We start from the raw sequence: 21,007 nt of genomic DNA, 5'->3' as shown, positions 1-21,007 counted from the left end.
GCACAGCATGCGTTACAGAGAAGCTGAGTGCAGCAGGGTCTTCTGGAAAGAATGCTGTTGGGTGAGGGCCTCCATGAGGCTGGTCCACAGCTCAAAGACAAGAGACTGTCATGTGTCACTGGGAGAAAAAGGGAGGGCCAGGGATAAAATGTTTCTAACAGGATCCTGGCAAGAAGTAGATGCCACTTAGGCTGGGTAGCACCAGATTTATGCAAACAGATAAAAGCAGTTAAGGGCTGGAAATTGGGCCTGGGAGATGCAGTTATACCACTCAAGAGGTTAGGGAAGAAGAAAGAGCTAAAGAAATGCAGACCACTGTATGTTAAGGAAGAAATGCCTGGCCACTCTCTCCTCCTGACCTCTACTCTCAAGCATATGAGGAAGCCAGAAACTAGGGACATGCTGACTCTTGTGAGGAGGCCAAGTAGCAGCAGCAGGCTCACCTTGAAGGTGCAGCATCTCCACCGGCTTCCTGGCAGTCAGGAAAACACAAGCTGCCAATGCAAGGCGGACACAAGCCAGGTCACATTACAGTCAGTGCATGTGCTGCATGCAGGATTCCATGCTGCAGGTGAGCTGATAGGGGAGGACATTCATCCAGGGCTGCATAAGATCAGGTCGCAGCCAGCTCCAGACTAGGCTAACCCAGGACATTCCTGTCCTGTCCCCATCCTAAGCTTAAAGGTTCTCTGTGCTAAGCCCACCATGGTCTTGCCTGTCTGCAGTGGTATGTGCTGAACCTTCCCAGGGTGGGACAAAGACAGGAATACCTCCTAGATTCACGTTCCACACCATTTCCCCCATAATTCATGTAAAATGACCAAATATTTAAAACTGCAGGAAAAACAGTGTGTTTTTTAGGAGCCCAGGAAATCCCAAAAGGGTCCTACTGTTTGCCACCAAGCAAAGACATATCCAGGTGTAGCAGAGATGGGAACAGCAATTCACAGGGGTGGCAGCACTGGGGTCTCACATCCTGCTGGGTTGCCCCACACCCCAAGATTCTCCCCTTCTCCCCCATGTCCCAGTAGGACAAGTGGAGAGTATAAACACTGAGAAGATGCTGACAGACAACTGTGGGCCACAACAGCCTGAGGTCACCAAAAAAGTGGCCATATATGCAGGAAGCAAAGTAGGTGGCATCCAGTCAGTATCCTGGTGATGGCATCATAAGGCCCAGCATGATCCTTCACCCAGCACCTCTCCAGGTCTTACTCACTGTAGGGTTAACTCCAGGGACATGGGAGCCACACAGAATCTACTATGTTGCTTCTGGGGACCAGCTGAATGATGAGATCTTGTCTGTCCGCAAGTAACAAAGGCCAAAGTGGGGCTTTCAAGAAGATTCCAACAGAGGATGTGGGGTAAAGGAAACACTCCTCCACTGCTGGTGGGAGTGCAAACTGGCACAGCCCCTTTGGATATCAGTATGGTGATTTCTCAGAAAATTAGGAAACAACCTACCTCAAGGCCCAGCAATACCACTTTTGGGTATATACCCAAAGGATGTTCAATCATGCCATAAAGGCACATGCTCAACTATGTTCAAAGCAGCATTGTTTGTCATAGATAGAACCTGGAAACAACCTAAATGTCCCTCGACTGAAGAATGGATAAGGAAAGTGTGGTACATTTACATAATGGAACACAGAAAAAAATAATGACAGCTTGAAATTTGCATGTAAATGGATGGATCTAGAAAACATCATATCAAGTGAGGTAACACAGACCCAGAAAGACAAATATCACATATACTCACTTTTAGTCATAAAGCAAAGAAAAACCAGCCTATAATTCACAACCCCAGAGAACCTAGACAACAATGAGGACCCTAAGAGAGACATACATGGAAAGTAGAAAAAGATAAGATCTCCTGAATAAATTGGGAGCAGGGGGACCATGGGAGAGGTATAAGGGGAGGGGAGAGGAAGGGAGGAGAATGGAGATAAATATATAGCTCAATAACATGAATATATATACATACATATACATACATATATACACACACACATATATGTATATATCTCCAACAAAGAAACACAGCCACCAACAGAGAGAGGAGAGCAACTCAGAGCAGACCGCGCCTAGTTCTCCTCAGACACAAAAATTCTACAGTCAACAGGTTTGATGAAACAAGCAACTAAAACTGAGATAATTCTACTGGCCAAGACAAAAACACATCAAAACTGATTTTTTAAAATCAGTTTTGTCAAGAGGGGAGAAATTTCTGTGGTGACAGGGGAGGGGTGGCAAGGGGATGTCTGAGAAAGTAATTTGTCCTGTTGCTCCTTTTGGTATGTAGATCATGATGGTCTTGAATTTGTAATCCTCCTGCCTCAGCCATCCACGTGCTGGGGTTACAGAGATTATGGGCGCACATACCATACCTCTCTAAGAAGGGAAAGGTGACATTGCCTAGCAGGCGAGAAATCATGGGGAAAACAGCCATTTTTTGCCCAGAGAAAATAGTTTTCTAGAAAAGCCTTAAAATACTGAGATAAAGACAGGTTTGAATCTACCAATCTGCAAATGCCCTGGGTGCCAGCAAAATCATGTAATAAAACTCTAGCAACCCCAGAGAAAGATGTATTTTCAAGAGCAAAGAGAGCGGTAGTAGTACCCAACAAGGAAAAAACAAACACGCGACCTGTAGAGGAGGCAGGAGGGTGCCAGGCTGAGGCCCCAGGAGGCACTGTTTATACCCAATGTAAGGAGGAACTGTGCAGGGAAGGGAGGATACCCCAGACAGGGACCTGCTTGCTGTGTCACAGAGAGAGTGAGTTTGTCAGTACCCCAGGTCACAGGCAACATAAACGCAGCTCAAGTCAGAACAAACTGACTTCTGGCCTTCACTTTACTTTATTTTAGCAGTTTGGAAGTTAGGCTTAGTTTGAGGAAAGAGGAAGGGAGGAGACTTTCAGCGTGTCTACACACAGGCTTCATGGAGGGCATCTTCCTACAGAGATGCAGGAACTGATGGAGAGACCACCAGCACCAGGAAAATGCAAATGAAGAAGTTATTTGACCCACTGCATAGTGATGGCATGGTGGAGAACAGCTGGCCATGGGGACCTGGAAATGTTATCACAGAGACTCCGGAAGGAGGGTGTGACCTTTCCTTCTAGGAACTGAAACACAGAAATGCCCCAACAAGTTGTGAGTGCTTAGTCTGTGGGACTACAGAACCCAAGCAGTGCCATAGGTGTGTGTGGGGGGGCGGAATCTCTGTGTGATACCTGTATCACGTGAACACTCTGGCCAGATGCCAGCCTCAGCTTCCAGACTGTACTACTGCCTCCACATGCCCCACTGCAGTCAACACAATGGGAGAAAGAAGTGATTCTGGTGAACGGTGTTTCTTATACTAGGCTTGAGATGGGACCCTTACTCAGAGGACAGACTGTGTCTGTAAAAGGCACTGCAGACTCTGAGGTCCAGCTGTGCCTGGGCATCTCCGCTACTGGTCCAGCCACCCTCCAGTCTGGCCTGTGTATATATTCTCACTCCAAAGACTTCGCACTGTTGTTGCCTCTGGCCCACAGTACTCTCCTCAGACACTCGGGTAACTTCATCTCTGTCTCCCTGTTGGGGGGTTGTATCAGGATGATGCTTCCATTTCCTCTAGAGAGCAAGGTGTATAAGAGGCAAGAGTTCGAGTGTTTCCTGCTGGACCCCTAGGGCATAGCACTTACTATGCCTGGGACTCTGCACCAGGGAGCTCTGTGCACCTGCCAGGAGAGCCTGGGACTGCCAGGAAGAGGGGATTCGCATAGTCTAGAACTCTGCATCACAGGGCACGTGCTCCCACTGAAAGAGGCACAGCAGTATAGCCTGGAACACCGGAACATTCAAATTTGTGCACCCACAATAAAAGTGCTGTAGGATTCCAGGACGAGCCCAGGTAATCACACTAAAACCAGCGGGACACACATGCAGGCACGGCTTCCCAGTGACCGCTAGGGCCACCTTCCAGCACACTAGAGCACAGAGTGCTCCTGGGGTTTACCCAGAACATTGGGGACCAACAAGGAACTAGAGCACACTGGATACGAAAATTTTCTGGGAGGCATACAGGAGCAGTGGGTCAGGGCTTGTGAGTGGGGGCTGAGAGAGAGGGGCAGGCGGTCCTAGCGGCATGGGCACCCTTGATGAAGACTTGTCACTTGAGCGCCTGTGTTGACTCCAGGCCTTCCGGGTGGGTGTGCAGTCCTCCTGAAGCCACCAGGATGTGTTCTCTCTTGACCCCATCCATCTCATCCACACAGTCCTCCCCACAGGCGAGCAGCCCATCTTTTTTGCCTTAGGTTCTGAAAGTGGTGGAGCAGCAGTGGCGGCATGGCAGCTGAGTGAGCAGTCAAGGGGGCCAAGCTCTCTGTCGTCCTCCGCTCTTCCAGGCTATGTGGTCTTGACAAGTTCCTTAGCCTCCGTGCCAAGCTTCCCCACCTTTATGATGGGAATGGAAAGAATCCCTCCTTCTCATTGGTGCTGGGAGGATTAAACGGTCTGATGTATCTGGAATGTGATATATGACTGACAAGGAACAGCTTTCCATCTTGGAGCTAAATCACAACAGGAAAGCACAGGCAAGTCACACAGTAACTGGGGAAGGGTGAGGGAGTTCACTGTGGAGCAAGCTGGTAGCACCTCTGGCTTACATACAAAGGACTGGGACACAGACCCCATTCTACCCAACCGCACCCCTGGTGCACTGTGGGTGTTCTGTGTTGCTCAGTTCCTGGGACTCCTAGTTTGTGTCTGGCAGTATCAATTCCTGGGGCGTGTGTGGTGGTGGTGGGGTCTGTGTGAACAGGGTCACTGTTGCCACCAGGTTACCTTAGAGAGGAAGATAAACTTTTTCGAAAAGAGGGTCAGGCAAGAATGGCAAAAATGTAAGGCAACAAACTGAAGCTAAGTCTTCCAAGACCTCATTATTCCAGAAAATGGACTGCTCAGCATGAATGGCTCTGATGAGCTGACATCAGTTTGCCAAGTTGGCAGAAGCAGCTGCTGGTCCAAGCAGACTTTGCCTTCTGGTCAAGCACTCTGTCCCAGCCCTGCTGGGTGGGCAGGAGCCCCTGGGAAACAGGGTACAGTCTCAGGGAGGATTCTGGGAGGGAGAAGGAGACCTTGGCTGAGACCCTCTTGGCCTGAACCCACACCTTCCCATAGCCACCCACTAGCCTCGCCTATGGACAGAAGCCAGCCTGAGGCCAGGAGTTCAGCTGGGCTGTTGACCCGGTCACTTGGCCATGTTCACTCTCCTCAGGCAGATAGAGGCACATTAGGAAACTGGAGGGGGTCATGAGTCTGGGGTGGGAGAGGATACCCCAGGTTGGCTGCTGGGAGCTCACAGTATCGCAGCTAGCTATACTTTCCATAATAAATAGTTTTAAAAAACAACAAACAAGCATGAAAAAACAGGTCCTAGAAAGCAGAGCCTGGACAAAATGCCAGCTTCCAGAGCTATTATCAATTCCCTGTCCCCTGCTTAAGAGGAAAACAAATACATTTTCTGAGGGAAATGAAAATCAGTAAAGAACCTACTTCCTTAAAAGTACAGACGCTGACGGCTAAGGTCCCAGCTTGGTCTGTGTCCCTGAACTGAACACGCCCCTCTAACTAGTCTGCAAGAACAGCTTGAACCTGGCTAATCATAGGCCAGCAAACTCTGAATGTTTCCTGACTTTATATAACAGGGACCTGACAGCCTGGACCTCAAGTCTGCAAGCCTCATGGTATTTTACAACCTCAAATATTATAACACGTTTTCTACTTCCTGGTAGAAGCCAACTCCCTGGGGCCAGTCTGCTGTAATCTGGAGAAAATGTTTGTCCTGTTAAATAAACAGCCACGCTCTCCATGGTGACGATTGGGTAACGGAGGAAAATGTGGCCAGGGCTGTCCAAATAAGGAGGGGAAGGAGGCACGCGGGCGGGGCACTGCCTTACAAGGACTCCCCCACATGCTTATTAATCTTACCTATGTTGAAGTACCAAGCTGTAGAACAATAATGTGCCAGGATGGCAGGTCCTGATGATGGCTGAGGTAGGAGGAGCTACTTGAACCCAGGCCTTTGCCCTTGGGGACTTGTGCTGATCCTATTTGACCAGGTGTCGCAGTGAACAGGCCCTGTTTCTTCATACAGCCCACTGTGGTAAGATAATGACTTGAGGATGGCAAGATGGCCCAGTGGGTAAGGACACTTGCTGCAGAGACTGCTGATCTCAGTTTGATCCCTGTAACTGACTCCTTCAAGTTACCCTCTGACCTCCACATGCACACAATACATGCACACACGTGTGCGCGTACAAACACACACACAATATCACTTTTTAAAAAAGTCAGTCGTGTGGCCTCTCTCCCTACTTCTGTCTTGCTCGAGACTCTCGAGTTGCCTACAGTGACCGGTTTGTTATCATACTTCACATGAGGGCCAGCTCCCCAGAGGGGAGGACCCTGGCTTGGGAACAGGCCAACAAAGGCTCTACCCTTGCTTGTTCTCCCAGGAGTCTGCTGGTAGGCAGCTTCTCACAGGGTTAGATGAAGAGGGGCTCCACAGCGCTGTGGGTTACGTGTTTCTAATCACCTAATCAGCCATTTTCAAGGGCAGCACCAAGACCCAGTGTGGCTCTTTCCTCTGCCTCTAAGCTCCCGGACCATCAATCATTCATCGACTTCCCAGAGCTGGAGCTGATCAGCCGCTGAGATTGAATGAAATCATACCATTATGATAAGCCCCACACCTCCCAAGGTTTTCTAGAAGGTTCAGTGTTTGAGAGAAGCCATATAGCAACAGGAGCCTTTCCTACTTCCTTTAAGCACACCAGATATGCCTCACACCGTGACGCGATGTAACACGAGGCAGAGTTTCAGAAACGTCTTATCACTGATGAAACAGTCCACAGACGCGGAACTCCTCCAAACCCTTGAACTGAATCAGATTTCAGAGACTGCCTCAGATGAGGAAACTGAGGCCCAGGGTAAGTCAAGGTACCCAGTAGCTGCCCGCTGGCTGATGTGGGGGGGCTCCCCCCCCCCCAGCACTCCGACCTCCACAGAAAACGCGAGCTGCATTAGTGCTGTACAGTGAATCACACCGAGATGACAGCGACAGATAACTGCAACCACCCACAGTGCCACTCCACGCTGGCACCCTGCGCAGCTACCATTAAAATAAAGGAGTCCCTGGCTTCATTCGATTTCAACAACTTAACAGAAAGCGATTGTGTGATTTAAAAACCCGATTGATTAATTCAAGACTTCAGGCAGACTCTCATCCCTTATCAGCCAAATCCCACCTAGACCCAATAGAGTAAGGTAGCGTGGACAAGTCCTCTTCCCGCTTGCACCTCTAGGAAGCATGTGTACCAAGGAGGAGAAACAGATCCTGTGACGGCCAGACCTGGTTTTACAGTGGTACAGCCTGCCAGCCTGTGTCTGTGCCTCGCTGAGCTAGGGGTTACCCTGGAAGATTTCCAGGGAGCCTTCTGGCTCTCTTGTTCTGTGTGAATCACCTTTCCAAACTGGTTCCTTGTGTATACGTTACAGAAACCCTGGCAACCAGGGTTCCTGCAGGGGAAGCAGGCCACCGCCCACCTCTTGGTCCATGTCTGTGCTTGACAGCCAAGGTATGATGTCCCAAAGGATGACGTGACTGCTCCAACTCAGAGTGGACCCCCTCCCTCCGCCACACGCCCAGTCCATCTGGAGACAGCGGTATTGACAAGGATGCCACAGAGGACAACGTAGGTGGACAACGTGGGGACCTCGAGGGTCCCCAGGCGTGACTTGGCACTGGGGGCTTTCTCTTCTCAGCTTAAGCCCTCCCCCACCGCAGGGGGTCAGCGCCTAACAGCGGTCCTTCCCCAGGGCCAGACTTGACTCTCTGGACTCAGAGCAGGAAGCCCCTTCTCAAGGGACCCTCTGTATCCTAGTGACAATTTGCAGTGACCCCGGCCCCCTTGGACATCACGACGGGAGTGGAGGCGGATAAAGAAACTCATTTAAAGAAACGCAGTCTGGTGTGGCGATCTCTCCACGGCTCTGAGCCCTCCGACAAGATGCCTAACTAATCTTCCCGACCTCTGTGCCTAGACCTGCGAAATGGGGGCAGCAGTGTGAGGCTGGAAGAGGGTCAGCGCGTGGTGGTCCCGTCTGCATTCTGCCGAGTTGCACCCATCCTCACGGCCGCCTACTTCTGGCGCAGGACCCCAGCTTCAGCTGTCCGAGCCGCAGGTTACGTAAGCCGGTCGTCCCGGTTCTCGCCACCGCCCGGCGCCGCGCCACTCACCGCTCCGCCACGTCCGCCCGCGCGTCCGTTCCTCTCCCGGTCCGTCACTCGGTGCGCCAGGCCTGCGCCGCAGCCGCCCGGAGCCGCTTGTCCCTGTCGCGCTGCCGCCGCCGCCGGGTCGCCTCGGCTGTCACATAGTGGAAAACGTGACCGCGCGCGCTGCGCCCGCCCCTGCGCGCACCATTGGTTGCGGTGCCGCCTCATCTGCATACCGGCGGGGCGGAATCTGAGATCGGTGCGCGTCAATTGGTTGAGACGCCCGTCGCTCCCTTTACATAAGATGCACATGGAACTCCATGTTCGCCTCCCGGGTTCCTCAATGAAGGGCTCGAGCGCCCCTTCGCAGCCTGGCGAGTGGGATCGTCCACTTCCGGCCCGCGGGTCTTCCATTCACCTGGCGCGGCGGCTGCCGGCTCGTCCGGCGCGGAGTGGCGCGTACCAGTGCGGGCGCGGGGGGGATTTATGCCGGGCCTCTACGCAATTCGCGCCCAGCGGAGTCCTGGGGCCGCGAGCCTGCGGGCCTACCATCCTACCGCTTGCGGCGACACGTCCGATCCGGGCGCCCTGCAGGACAGAGAAAGCTCTTTGCTGGCACCCCTCGCTCACCCAGCCCAGTTCATTCATTTCCTTTCTCATTCATTCACGGCGAGGCGCCGGAAGACAGACAGGGCGGCCTCTCTGGATTTGCTGCTGCACACCCACCTAGGACATCCTATGCCCCAGGCTGACCGTCGGCCAGAACATAACGCTTCCTTGTAACCTTTCTTGTTTTTGAAGCCCTGTGTTTGTTGCAAGGGTGCATTCGGGAAATAAGGTCATGATAACTGGGCAGAGATAAAAGGAAGAAGTGATTCCCCCTGCCCTCAATTGCAAAGAGAGAAAAGACTGGCATTCTAAAGGGGAACGTGACCCAATGGGATGGTGTTGTTTATTAACCTTACAGGCCCTATGGAGGCAAGGCACTTGAGGATGGGTAAATGGGGAACGCATCTGAGAAATCAGAACTTTTCCAAGGTGGAAGCTGCAGACGCTCGCGTGGCAGGGTAGGGAACTCTCCAGGGATAGGGCAGCCCTGCCCCTGTGACACCTCGGCTTGGGCTATTTGCTGTTTCAAGAGCAGTGTCTGGAAGCATATCAACCATTGAGGCTCCCGTTCAAAGGGCAAAGGAGGGAGTAGAACTGCCCTGGGACTGGTTTGAGGCCCGAGATTTACTTGTATGACACAGAACCATTTAAAGACTCTGAAAGTGTTAGGGTGTGACGGGGGAATCAAGGTTGTCTTGTCTTTGATGGGTGATTAGGGCACTTGGCACTGCCCAGGAGTTGAAGCCCAGCAGCATCCACTACTCTGGATCTTCCCCTGGGGTCTCCTAGGAACCAGGGATGGGAAACAAAGCAAACATTATAAACAGGAGCCTGTGAACAAACTAGTGAGCCACTCGTCTACACAGCCAGCTAACCCGCATTCAAGAATTCCTGGGTGTGAGCCACTTCTTCCTCTCTGCCTGGTCAGGCCAGGCACACACAATTCTTCAGATGCAGATGGAGCAGATACTAAGTTCACCTCAGCAGCTCTCCCTGAAGGAGCCCTGGGAAGCCAGATGTTGCCCCACACTTCAGAGAGCAGGGAAGTGCCTCTAGTTCCGCTGACATTGACACCTCACCATGCTCCCCAACACACAAACAGCAGAGCTGGGCCAAGCTGCACCCTGCACACACCCAAAGGGCCTTTTGTTTCCTCGCTGACACTGACGTCAACGGCAGCTGCATTGTTCTGGAAACAAGAGCACACAGCTCATCCACCTGCAGAGCCTTCTTCGTGCTCGCTCAGCTTCTTCCTGCCTTGCTCCATATTCGGCCTAATGTCACAGTTCCTCCTAAATTTAGCATTTTTATGTCCACCATTAAATCCTCTAGAAAGACATAGAAATCAATTCCTTTAGGAATTCAATACGGTGGGACTCTAGGCCTCTCTGGGATCTAATTTGTCTTCGGCTTCTCACTCAGTTGAATTCTACTTTCTTGTTAAGGAACTTTCACTCCGCAAATATTTGCTAACCCCTGCATGTGGAGAGAAATGCAAAAAAAAATGCACCTCCTTGGTCTTTGAGGTTGTTGCGTCGTTGTTGTTAAGACAGGGTCTTGCCCTATATCCCAGGTTTGTCTGGGTTATAGATTGTTGTGAGCTGCCATATGGGTGTTGGGAATCTGGGTCCTCTGTAAGAGCAACAAGCATTCTTAACTGCTAAGCAACCTCTCCAGCCATGAAGACACAGTTTTAACAGAAGCCCCCTCCTCTACCAAAATAACTATTTGCTACCATGCCATGTAAGAAATGATTAAAGCATCAACCTTTCTGGCTATAAGGACATTAAAAGAAAACCCAATGGCTTGGCTAAGATGAGTGCTATATATTTTGGTGAGGGATGGGTAGCCATGGCTCTCAGGGTTTGTGCCTTGAAAACTGAGTTGTGGATCAGGTTTTCTGGTCTCTGGAGGTTTGAGACTCTTCCCAGGATGGGGTCCACTCGTAACCCTCACAGTTTTGAAGGAGCCCACAGAAAGGCAGCCAGCCTGTTAACAAGAAAGCTGTGTCCAGGGTGATGCACAACCTAGGGGTACTCCCCAAATCTGATGTGCTTTCCATGTCTAAGATAACACCCAATGTCCACGGCAATGGCTTGTATCAGTTACTTTTAATTTCTTAATTTTTTTCATTTATTTTGTATATCTGGGTATTTTGGCCACATGTACATCTGTACATTGTGTATGTGCTTGGTGCCTTCAGAGGTTCTGCAATCTCCAAAAATGGCACCATCAGCCAAGGACAAAGTAATCAAACACCCAAGCCAGTGAGAGACATTTCACCTTCCAGTTATAATGTCCCATGTCTGAGATGATTGATCCCTGTGTCTGGAATGGTCTACACATCTATGGTGATACTCATACTCCCCCATACTCAAGGAGAAGCCCTCCTATAATGTTGATCTGGAATTTGCCCATATATTAAAGAGTAGGTCACCAAGGTGATATTGTTGGGAAGGGGTGGAGCCTAGTGGGAGTTTTTAGGTCATTGGAGAAATGCCTTTAAAGGGACTGTGGGACACATGCTGGTACAATGATCACTCTTCTCTGGTAATGAGGCCAAAAATCAGTGGTGATAACCAATTATAAACGGAAATTTTCAAAACTATGAGCCAAACTATGTGAAACTTTTTTATAAACCAAATATGTCATGTATGTGTTATAAAGGCAAAGCTAGTATCTGTGTCCAAAGTGACACCACACACTTAAGGTGAACAGCACACCTGAGAGGACCTGCATTTCTGAAGTGATCCTGTATGTCTGAGGTGATCATATCCGAGTGACCCTCCCCATCTGTGGTGGCCCTTCTCTATGCCTATGGTGATCCTTCTGTGTCTAAGGTGACCATGTCTGAGGGGATCCTCCTTATCTGAGGCAATCCTCCATGTTTGAGGTGATCTCATTGTCTGATCCTAGCCTTTCCTTTGATGTGATCCCCATCCATGAGGCTCTTCCTCCTTCACAAGGGGAAAGGTTCTCTTATTGGTCAAGGGCTGAGCTCTCTGTTCTTCTGAGCCATAGGTTTCTCCCAGCAAGCCCTGCAGTAGTTCCTCTTGCTCTACCTTCCTCTGCTCCTGTGTCCCCAAGAAAGTCATCTTAGTCTCCTTCCTACATTGTCCGTGGCGCTGAGTGACAGACAGCCTCTCCTCTCCCCTCCTCTCCCCCTAATATGGACTTCCTGGATTAGCATCAGGAACCAAGGCCTTTCGTGCCCTGAGGAAAGCAAAGCTAGTCATCAGCAGGGTTCTTAATCCTGGACTACACAAAGAAGCAAGCAGGAGGCTGAGGCTGGAGGTAAGTGTGGACACTAGGGCCCTGCCTTGACTTCACAAGCTGTGACTGCCCGGGTGCACAGGAGCCGTAGTTGCCACTAACATGCCTTCTCTTATTTAATCCCCACAGCTGTACAAGGTGGATGCCTGTCCCCATGGCTCCTCTGCACAAGACATTGCCAGCTCTCAGTGTGATAGGAATCACGCCTTTGATTACCCTTGTCTACAGCGTGAGCTCATGGCCACCCTCACTGCTCCACCCTCTAGAGCCTGGGAAAGCCAAGGGCACAGGTTATGAAGGACCAAAGTTCAAGCTCCAACGGTCTCTCTGCATCTGGAATATTCTCCCCAGCAGGAAGCTCCACTGCGATGTGGCTGACAAAGTGTTCCCTGAACTCCTCTGGTTTCCTTCTAAAGCCGGAAGGTGAAGAGCAGAGTGAGGAGGGTTCTTCTCATGGGTTGCTCCTGCCATTCATCCCTCCAGCCATGTCGAGCTGGCACTGTGAGCCCTGTCTGTCCTCTGCCTGAAAGCCTACCCTTTAGTGAAGTCTGTTCCAAGCCTGCTGAGGACTGTGTGGTTTGGGGGTCTGGGGTGCTCCTGCTGAATTCTTAAAGCCTGACATGGAAAAATATCCCTGACTGTTCCCAGACCAAGATTCGCAGGAAATGACAAATGGGGTTCAAAAGAACCCCAACTGGAATCCTAGACTAGAAAAGTTTCTGTAAATATGCCCATAACCAAGATTGCAGTCTGGAATTGAACCGCTTACCATGACTGATCTCTTTTCAGTACTGGGATGTAATATCTGAGGCAGGCCGCTTTTATAAAGAAAAGAAGCTTACTTAACTCATAACACTGGAGGCCGAGAGTCCAAGATTGGGTGGCCCATGGCTTATGTCTTTGGTGAGAGTCCATATTGGATGGCATCAGGGCAAAGCACATCAGAGAAAGGGAGAGTGTATCACCAGAAGTGAAGACAGGGAGGAGGGAGGAGGTTCTTTTTCCGTGGCCGCTCTTTTTAGCACCCTAACTTCAAAATAAACCGATGTGTCCCATGCACTCAATCCCCAGCAGCTTCAATGATCTAAGGACCTCTCAGCTGCCCCTCTCTTAAAAGGTCACACCACCTCCCAGTGCCACCGCTCTGAGGACCACGCTCCCTATACATGGGACTCCGAGGAACAAATCACATTGTAACACGCAAAGCACACCTGTCCCTGTGTCCAGTGAGATTGTAATGGCCAGGGATCATTAAAGTAGGCCTTGCCAGTCAAATTTGGCTCGTGGCCAGCTTTGGCATAGCCTATGAGCTAAAGGGAAAGGGGAGAAGAAGAAAGCGCCAGGCTACTACAGTGGTGCTATCCAGTCCCTGCCACTGCAACGAACCCAATGCTGTCATTTTGTTGTCAATGTGGCCGCCTTCCAGCAAAGTTCCCATCTAAGGAGCTTGAGGTCTCTGTGGCCTTGAGAGGTGGCTGGTGGGGAACACGTGACTGAGAGCACCTGGTGACAATGGTCCCAACTTTCGATCCTTCTTAAGAGAGCCTGGGAAGATTGCTCTCTAGTTCATGAATTCCAGAAAGGTGATTCCTCCTTGCAGCCGAGCAGAGACAGCCCTTGTTTTCTAAGAATATGTAGTATCCTGGCGCTTTCTTCTTCTCCCTCTTCCCTGTGACCCTACAAAGAAGGCGCAAAGCAGAAACTGCTTGCTATCTGGCTCTTTGCAGGGAAGGCTTGCTGACCCCTGTAAATAACCTAGTGTTGGCAGCACTATAGTCATTAGACTCTTGGCCTAGACAGCTGTAATGGAAGTGGGGCAAAGAGGGAACGAGGCAGTGGACATCAGCAAGACGCGGTGCTTGCTGAGTGGCAGGCAGTGACAATGACGATGACAGTGGAGAAAGATGACTTGTGATGCTGGACCTGGACACCAGGAAAAAGGAAAGGAATGGGCTTAGAACAATTTCCCATTTAAGAGAAATTTTGAAAGCCTCAGAGCCTCTAAGGTAGGTTGGGCAATTTTTAGCTCCTGTAGAACTTGCTAGATTATTGAAAATCAGGCCTAGAACCTGATGACAAGGGTCAGAGACCCAAATCCCAGCCCTGACAGGCATCCAGTGTTCATATCAGCCAGTGAGGGCGTGTCTCAGACCCTGTGATATGGATGTTGGGTAGATAGGCTGAGAACTACACCCCCCCCCACACACACACACAATTCTCCAGAAACTTCAATGGAGCAGGAGCAATTACTTCCCCAGAGGACTCTGCTCTGGCCGGATCCTTTGCCTGGGGCAGGTGCCTGTAGGATGGTGTTTGGCTTAAGCCCCTAGCCTTCCCACACATCTCAGGTTACAGGCCTCCAGCCAGGGGCACAGTCCAGAGCTCGGCTCTGGCAGGAGCCTGACCTTTAGCCACCAACCTGCAGAACTGGCTGACCTGTGCCGGGAGGCTCTGCAGGCACATGCAGTAAGGAGGATCTTCACTGAGCCACAGCGGATGGAGGACAGGGCTCAGCTGGCGTTCGGCTCTCCTCTGTGATGTGGAGTGCGATGTCTGCAGTGTCTGGCGGAGGCACCAGGAACTAGTTCTCACTTGTGGCAATGACTTCAACAGAGTGATAGTAAATTTTTAACTGCTGGCTCTCTAAAGAAAAAAAAAAAAAAACAGTAGAGGAAAGGAAGCCAAAGCTTACAGCATGTGCCCATTTCTGTGGTTAAAAAAAAAATGAAATTCCACTGTGACCAACTCTGAGCTGCCACTATGACCCCATTAGCAAAGTGGCAAACCAATCAAGGCCACATATATGGAGAGACACTCAGTCCCCAGCCCTGGCTCAGGTCAGCATGGCCACTAGAGCACATTCTTAGAAAACAAGAGATGTCTCTGTTCGGCTGCAAAGAGGAATCGCCTTTCTGGAATTCACAAACTAGAGAGCAATCTTCCCAGACTCTCTTAAGAAGATCGAAAGTTGGGACAATTGTCACCAGGTGCTCTCAGTCACGTGTTCCCCACCAGCCACCTCTCAAGGCCACAGAGACCTCAAGCTCCTTAGATGGGAACTTTGCTGGAAGGCGGCCACATTGACAACAAAATGACAGCATTGGGTTCGTTGCAGTGGCAGGGACTGGGTACCACTCCTGTTCTTGGTGGACACAAGATGTTCTCCCCAGGTGTTTCTGTTTTGATGGACGTTGCCAGTGCTTCCTTTATCCGGTCCCTGCTATTCTGATGTGCTAACTGATCATTCAGAATCGCAAACCTGCTTCAATCTGGCCATTCTGGCCTCTAATGGTTGTCCTTGAGGTCAAAGGTCGGGGGAGCTCACAGAAGTCTTGGAAGGTCTTCTTCTGATTCTAGGGAGCTAAGGGGAGCAAGGTTTGCTATGAAATGGCTCCACCTGAAACACTTACCTTGAAGCCAAATATTGGGTGGAGAAACCCAGGTTTGCAAACTGTTCTTCTAAAATGAATTTACCTTGCGGCAAGGTGTGTCTGTCACCTGTCTCTGTGTGATTATATACTAAAAAAAGCAAACCAGAAATATATACCTGGTTTTACATCCTTCCTTTCTGAAATACAAGGAAACAATCAGTTTTCTTCTTTACACATTTAGGATTCCTTATATATATCCCACAATAATTTATTTTACATAGGGTCAGTGAGGTAGCTCAGTGGGTAAATGCATGTGCCATCTACACACACACACACACACACACACACACACACACGCACACACACACACACTCACACCAATCAATAATCTCAGAAAAAAATACATAACCTGGGCGGTGGTAGCACACGCCTTTAATCACAGCACTTGGGAGGCAGAGGCAAACGGATCTCCATGAATTTGAGGCCAGCCTGATCTACAAAGTGAGTTCCAGGACAGCCAGGACTGTCACAGAGAAACTCTGTCTCAAAAAACCAGAAAAAATGGTACATAACTTTGAATATATAAGTAACATATATAATGTGTTTATATATTAAGTATGGTTATAATTAGGAAAATAAGTTGGACTTTAAAAGTTATCAGCTCTTATGTATAAAAAACAACATTTCTTAAAAACAGGATGCTCAGTGCAGGCTTATAAGGGCTTGCCTGGTGCCTCTGGTCACGTGACTAGAAGTGGAGCTGAACTCTTCATGTGGTGAAGCCACAGCTTTTATTTGACTTTTATCCATTTCCCAGACTTTATCTTCAGTACTTAGGTAAATCTGAACTTCATGCTATCTTGAACAACTCGTTGCAGGAGATTACCAAATTTATGTTTCTGGTCCAAACATTTGCAGGCATTATAAACAAAGAACAGCCTTGAAGCAAATGGTGGATGGTCAAAACAAATAAACCACACACACACACAACACGCACACACATCTTGGCACACATACACATAGACAGAACTGAGAGGCCAGCAATGCAACACAGTTCAAATCAGAGCTATTGCTAGTCCCTAGAGGAACTCACGACATTCAATACTCAGGCTTTGTGCCAGTCCTGTTAAAAGCAAACCCTCTAGCGTGGTGAAAAGAGAATAACAAGCATGGGTCAGTCTGTGAGGCAAATGAAAGCAGAAGTGGCAATATTGCTAAATACAAAAAATATGTGCTTTTCTTGGGATGTATCGTTATGTACACAAGCTATGTACATACATAGAATATATGCACTATCAACAAACACAAGGGGATGTGTAAAGGGTTCTTTTTGTTTGTTTTGAGACAGGGTCTCCTGTATACCTGGCTGGTCCAGAACTTGCAATGTAGGACTGGCTGAGAACTGGCTGTCTTTGAACTCACATATATCTGCCTGCCTCTGCCTTCTGAATGCTGGGATTAACAGCCAGTTCTCCCTCCCTTCCTTCCTTCCTTCATTCCTTCCCTCTTTCTTTCTTTCTTTCTTTCTTTCTTTCTTTCTTTCTTCCTTCCTTCCTTCCTTCCTTCCTTCCTTCCTTCCTTCCTTTCTTTCTTTTTTGGTTTTTAGAACCTTGATTGTCCTGGAACTCACTTTGAAGATCAGCTGGCTTTGAACTCATGGAGATCCTCCTGCCTCTGCCTCCCAAGTACTGGCATTAAAGGTGTGTGCTTTTAATCCCAGTACTCTGGAGGCTAAGGCAGGTGGATATCTGAGTTGTAGGCCAGCCTGGTCTACAGAGAGCATTCCAGAACAGTCAGGGCTACGCAGAAAAACCCTGTCTTGAAAAAACATAATAATAATAATAACAATAACAACAACAACAATAATAATTTTTGATATTATAGTATAATTGCACTTTCCCCTTCTCTTTCCTCCCTCTAACCTCCATTGCTCTCTTGCAAATTCATATCCTTTTATTTCTTTGTGGGTGTGTATGTTCCTCAATATATAAATATATATAAGTATATAAATAGAACCCATTTAGTCTGTATGTTACTTGTATGGATGCTTTCAGGGCCAACCATCTGGTATTGGATGACCAACTGGTGTGCTTTTCTCTGGGAAAGACTGTTTCTCCTGCTCTCAGTATTCTTTAGTTGTGTGTCGTTCTTTGTGTAGGCTTGAGGTCTCCTGAACTTTCCTCCGTCCGTGCTAGCATGACAAGGCAGCTGTGTTGGTAAGACTTGATGGGTGTAGCTCCTGACATGTCTAGCAGACACCATCTGACAAACTCCATGCTCCTCTGTCTCTTACAAACTTCCTCCCCACTTCCACAATGATTCCGAGCCTTAGGTGCAGGAGCTGTGTCATAGGTGTATCAGTTGGAATCGGTCTCCACAACTCTGCATTTTGATTGATTATGGTTTGAAAGGAAATGGGGGAAATGGGTAACTCTAATTAGGGAGGGGGAGGGAGATAAGGCAGAAGGAGGAGGGTAAAAGAGCAGAAGGATGTCTGAAAAGTTAAAAGGATTTATATTATTAACTATCTCCCTAAAAATTCCTCTAATTAACTCAATGTATATCTCTATCTATCTATCTATAAAGTTTAAATGAAAATCTCCTAGGCTCTCAATGATCCCCCCAGGAGCCACAGACCATTTAACAAAAACCCCAACACTGGGCTTGAGAAGCCCTCTTTTAAGTTGTTGGCCAGGGTTGTCCGAGAGACTTCCAAACATTACAAGCTATTGCTATTGCCCTTGATTGCTCCTTAGAGGTGGAAGGTTAAGTTCTTATAGTTGAAGAGCGTGTGCACTTCAGACACAGGTCCCAGGGGCCCCTGAGCTGGCACTGGCCTGAAAGCCTCCTCCCTGACGACTGGCCATCATGGTACCAGAAAGCTCCATGAAAGCATCCAAAGGAAGGAAGCCACCAGCAGTCCTAGCCAGCTGTGACCCACAGCAATGAGGAGCATGACAGAATAGCCCGAACGGTGCAGTAGAGGCACGCATACCTTGGCGGTAACCACCAGCTCTCTAGTTGAACTTGAGACCCACTCAAGAAGAAGGAAATCAGGCCTGGCCCTGGAAACCTAGTCAGCTACCCAGGGCTAGTGATGTTTAGGGATCTTGGTGGAGAACATACAACCACCACTTTACTAAACTAGCATAATCCCTACCTATGTTCTAAATATTTATTCTTTTTTTTAAGATTTATTTATTATGTATACAACATTCTGCCTCCATGTATACCTGCAGGCCAGAAGAGGGCACCAGATCTCATTACAGATGGTTGTGAGCCACCATGTAGCTGCTGGGAATTGAACTTTGGACCCCTGGAAGAGCAGCTAGTGCTCTTAACCTCTGAGCTTTTTCTCCAGCCCCCTAAATATTTATTCTTTACCCATTGTTGTCCTCATCCCTAATCCAGGAAACTTCTCTTTGTAAGACTCAGACCATTTAAAGAAAGTGCCCATTTCCATAGAGGCAGTGGAAGAACAACAATGTCTGCCTTACTTATTTTCCAGGAACTCCGTGTAATTTTCCTGGTTTTTCTTATAGCATTGTCTCTTTTATCTGAGATTTTGCTTTCCACACTTTTAACGGCTGGATTTCAACTTGATCTAAAAACATTCATTGGGATCTAGAAATAAGCACATTTTCAGTTTGAAATGGTGTCGCTTTCACTAACCTGCCACATTCTGATCATCCCAGGACCTGAATCATCTCAATGACCCATGTGTCCACACTGCGTGCACAACCCTCCTGATGGTCACTTGGCCATCTCGGTCATTGTGCTACTGTTTCAGTAGTGCAGGGCTTGTGCAAAGCACAGGTCCTTAAGCGTGGGGCAGTGACCTCTCACGGAATCACAGAACTGAATGCTTATATCCCAACTGACCTCGATGCCGGGACGGCTGCTTAGAGGCCAGCTGTCATAGAATACGAGAAGTCTTCATTTCTCCCCAACTTTCACTTTCTGCTAATGCCCAATACCTCACTTTGAGTCACACAAGGCCTCAACCCAGCCCCTCCCATTCTTCCTCCTCCCCAGCTACCTGTTTTGAATGCCAAAATTCTTCTAAACTCAAAACTCATTATTTCAACTCTATTTATTTGTCTTTGCATCCCCAAAAGTTTCCCCTCCCATCTCTCCTCCCAGCCCCAAATCCATACACTCTTCCTCCTCTCTTTCTCTTCAGAGAATGTAGGCCTCCTATAGATATCAGCCAGCATAGTGCATCAAGTGGTAGTGACAATAGGCACCTCCTCTTCTATTGAGGTTGGACGAGGCAATCCCATGGGAGGGTTGGGTGCCCCTGCTCCCACTGTTAGGAGTTCCATAAGAAGACCAAGCTACACAACTGTAACATCCATGCAGAGGACCTAGGTCAGTCACATGCAGGCTCCCTGGCCGTAGGTTCAATCTCTGTGATCCCCGATAAGCCCAGGTTAGTTGATTTTGTGGGTTTTCTTGTGGTGTCCTTGACCCTCTGGCTCCTACAATTCTTTCTCTCCTTCTTCTGCAGTATCGCCTAAGCTCCACCTAATGTTTGGCTGTGGGTTTCTGCGTATGTTTCCATCTGTTGCTAGGTGAAGCCTCTCTGATGACAGTTGGGCTAGGCACCAATCTATGAGTATAGCAGATTTTCGTTAGGAATCATTTTGATTGACTCTGTGTTGTTGTCAGTTGTAATTGGTTCTATCCTAGGTCTCTGCGGTATCCCTTCTCTGAGTTCTGGCCCTCAGGGGTGAGGTCCCTCTCATGGTGTGGGTGTCAAGCTAGGCTACTCATTGGTTGGTCACTCCCACAATTTCTGCACCATCTTTACCCCAGCAGATCTTGTAGGCAGGGCAAATTGTAGGTCAAAGGATTTGTGGCTGGGTTGGTGTACCAGTCCTTCCCCTGCAAGTCTTTCCAGGCTACAGGAGATGGCCAGTTCAGGCTCCGTATCCAGCATTGCTAGGAGTCTTAGCTAGGGTCACCCTCATAGATTCCGGGGAGTTTCCATTACTTAGGTCTCTAGCACACCCCAGAGATGCCCCCAGATTCCAGTCGTCTCTCCCAGTACTCTCTCCCTCCAACCCACCCAACCTGGTCCTTCCTGTTCCCACCGCCCCACATGCATCCACTGGTTATGTCTATTCTATTTCTTATTCACAGTGAGATTCATGCATTCCCTCCTTGGTTCCTCCTTGTTACTTAGGTTCTCTGGGTCTGTGGATTGTAGCATGGTTGTCCTTTATAGCTAACATCCACTTACGAGTGAGTGCATACCATGTTTGTCTTTCCGGGTCTGGGTTGCCTCACTCAGGCGATCTTTTCTAGTTCCACCCATTTGCCAGCAAATTTCATGGTGTCCTTGTTTCTGATAGCTCAGTTAAGACTGCATTGTGTAAGTGTACCACACTGAAAATCCATTCTTCAGTTGAAGGACGTCTAAGTTGTTTCCGGTTTCTGGTTATTATGAATAAAACTGCTATGAACACAGTTAGGCAAATGTCCT

The 21,007-nt window shown here is 48.9% G+C and overlaps 1 protein-coding gene across 1 annotated transcript in view; it reads right to left on the bottom strand.

The window, feature by feature from the left end:
- Per2 (period circadian regulator 2) overlaps nt 1-8,704 on the bottom strand; it is a 46,243-nt gene extending 37,539 nt beyond the window's left edge. The window contains 1 exon segment of the mRNA XM_050163009.1: nt 8,291-8,704. Within this exon segment, the coding sequence (XP_050018966.1) occupies nt 8,291-8,680 (390 nt within the window). The 5' untranslated portion in view covers nt 8,681-8,704.
- Between the last annotated feature and the right edge of the window lie 12,303 nt (nt 8,705-21,007).

Source organism: Alexandromys fortis, unplaced genomic scaffold (assembly GCF_014885135.2).
Source record: "Alexandromys fortis isolate MF-2015 unplaced genomic scaffold, M_Fortis_MF-2015_v1.1 scaffold_139, whole genome shotgun sequence".
In the NCBI taxonomy this organism is placed as follows: domain Eukaryota; kingdom Metazoa; phylum Chordata; class Mammalia; order Rodentia; family Cricetidae; genus Alexandromys; species Alexandromys fortis.
This window is presented reverse-complemented; position numbering and strand designations above follow the sequence as displayed.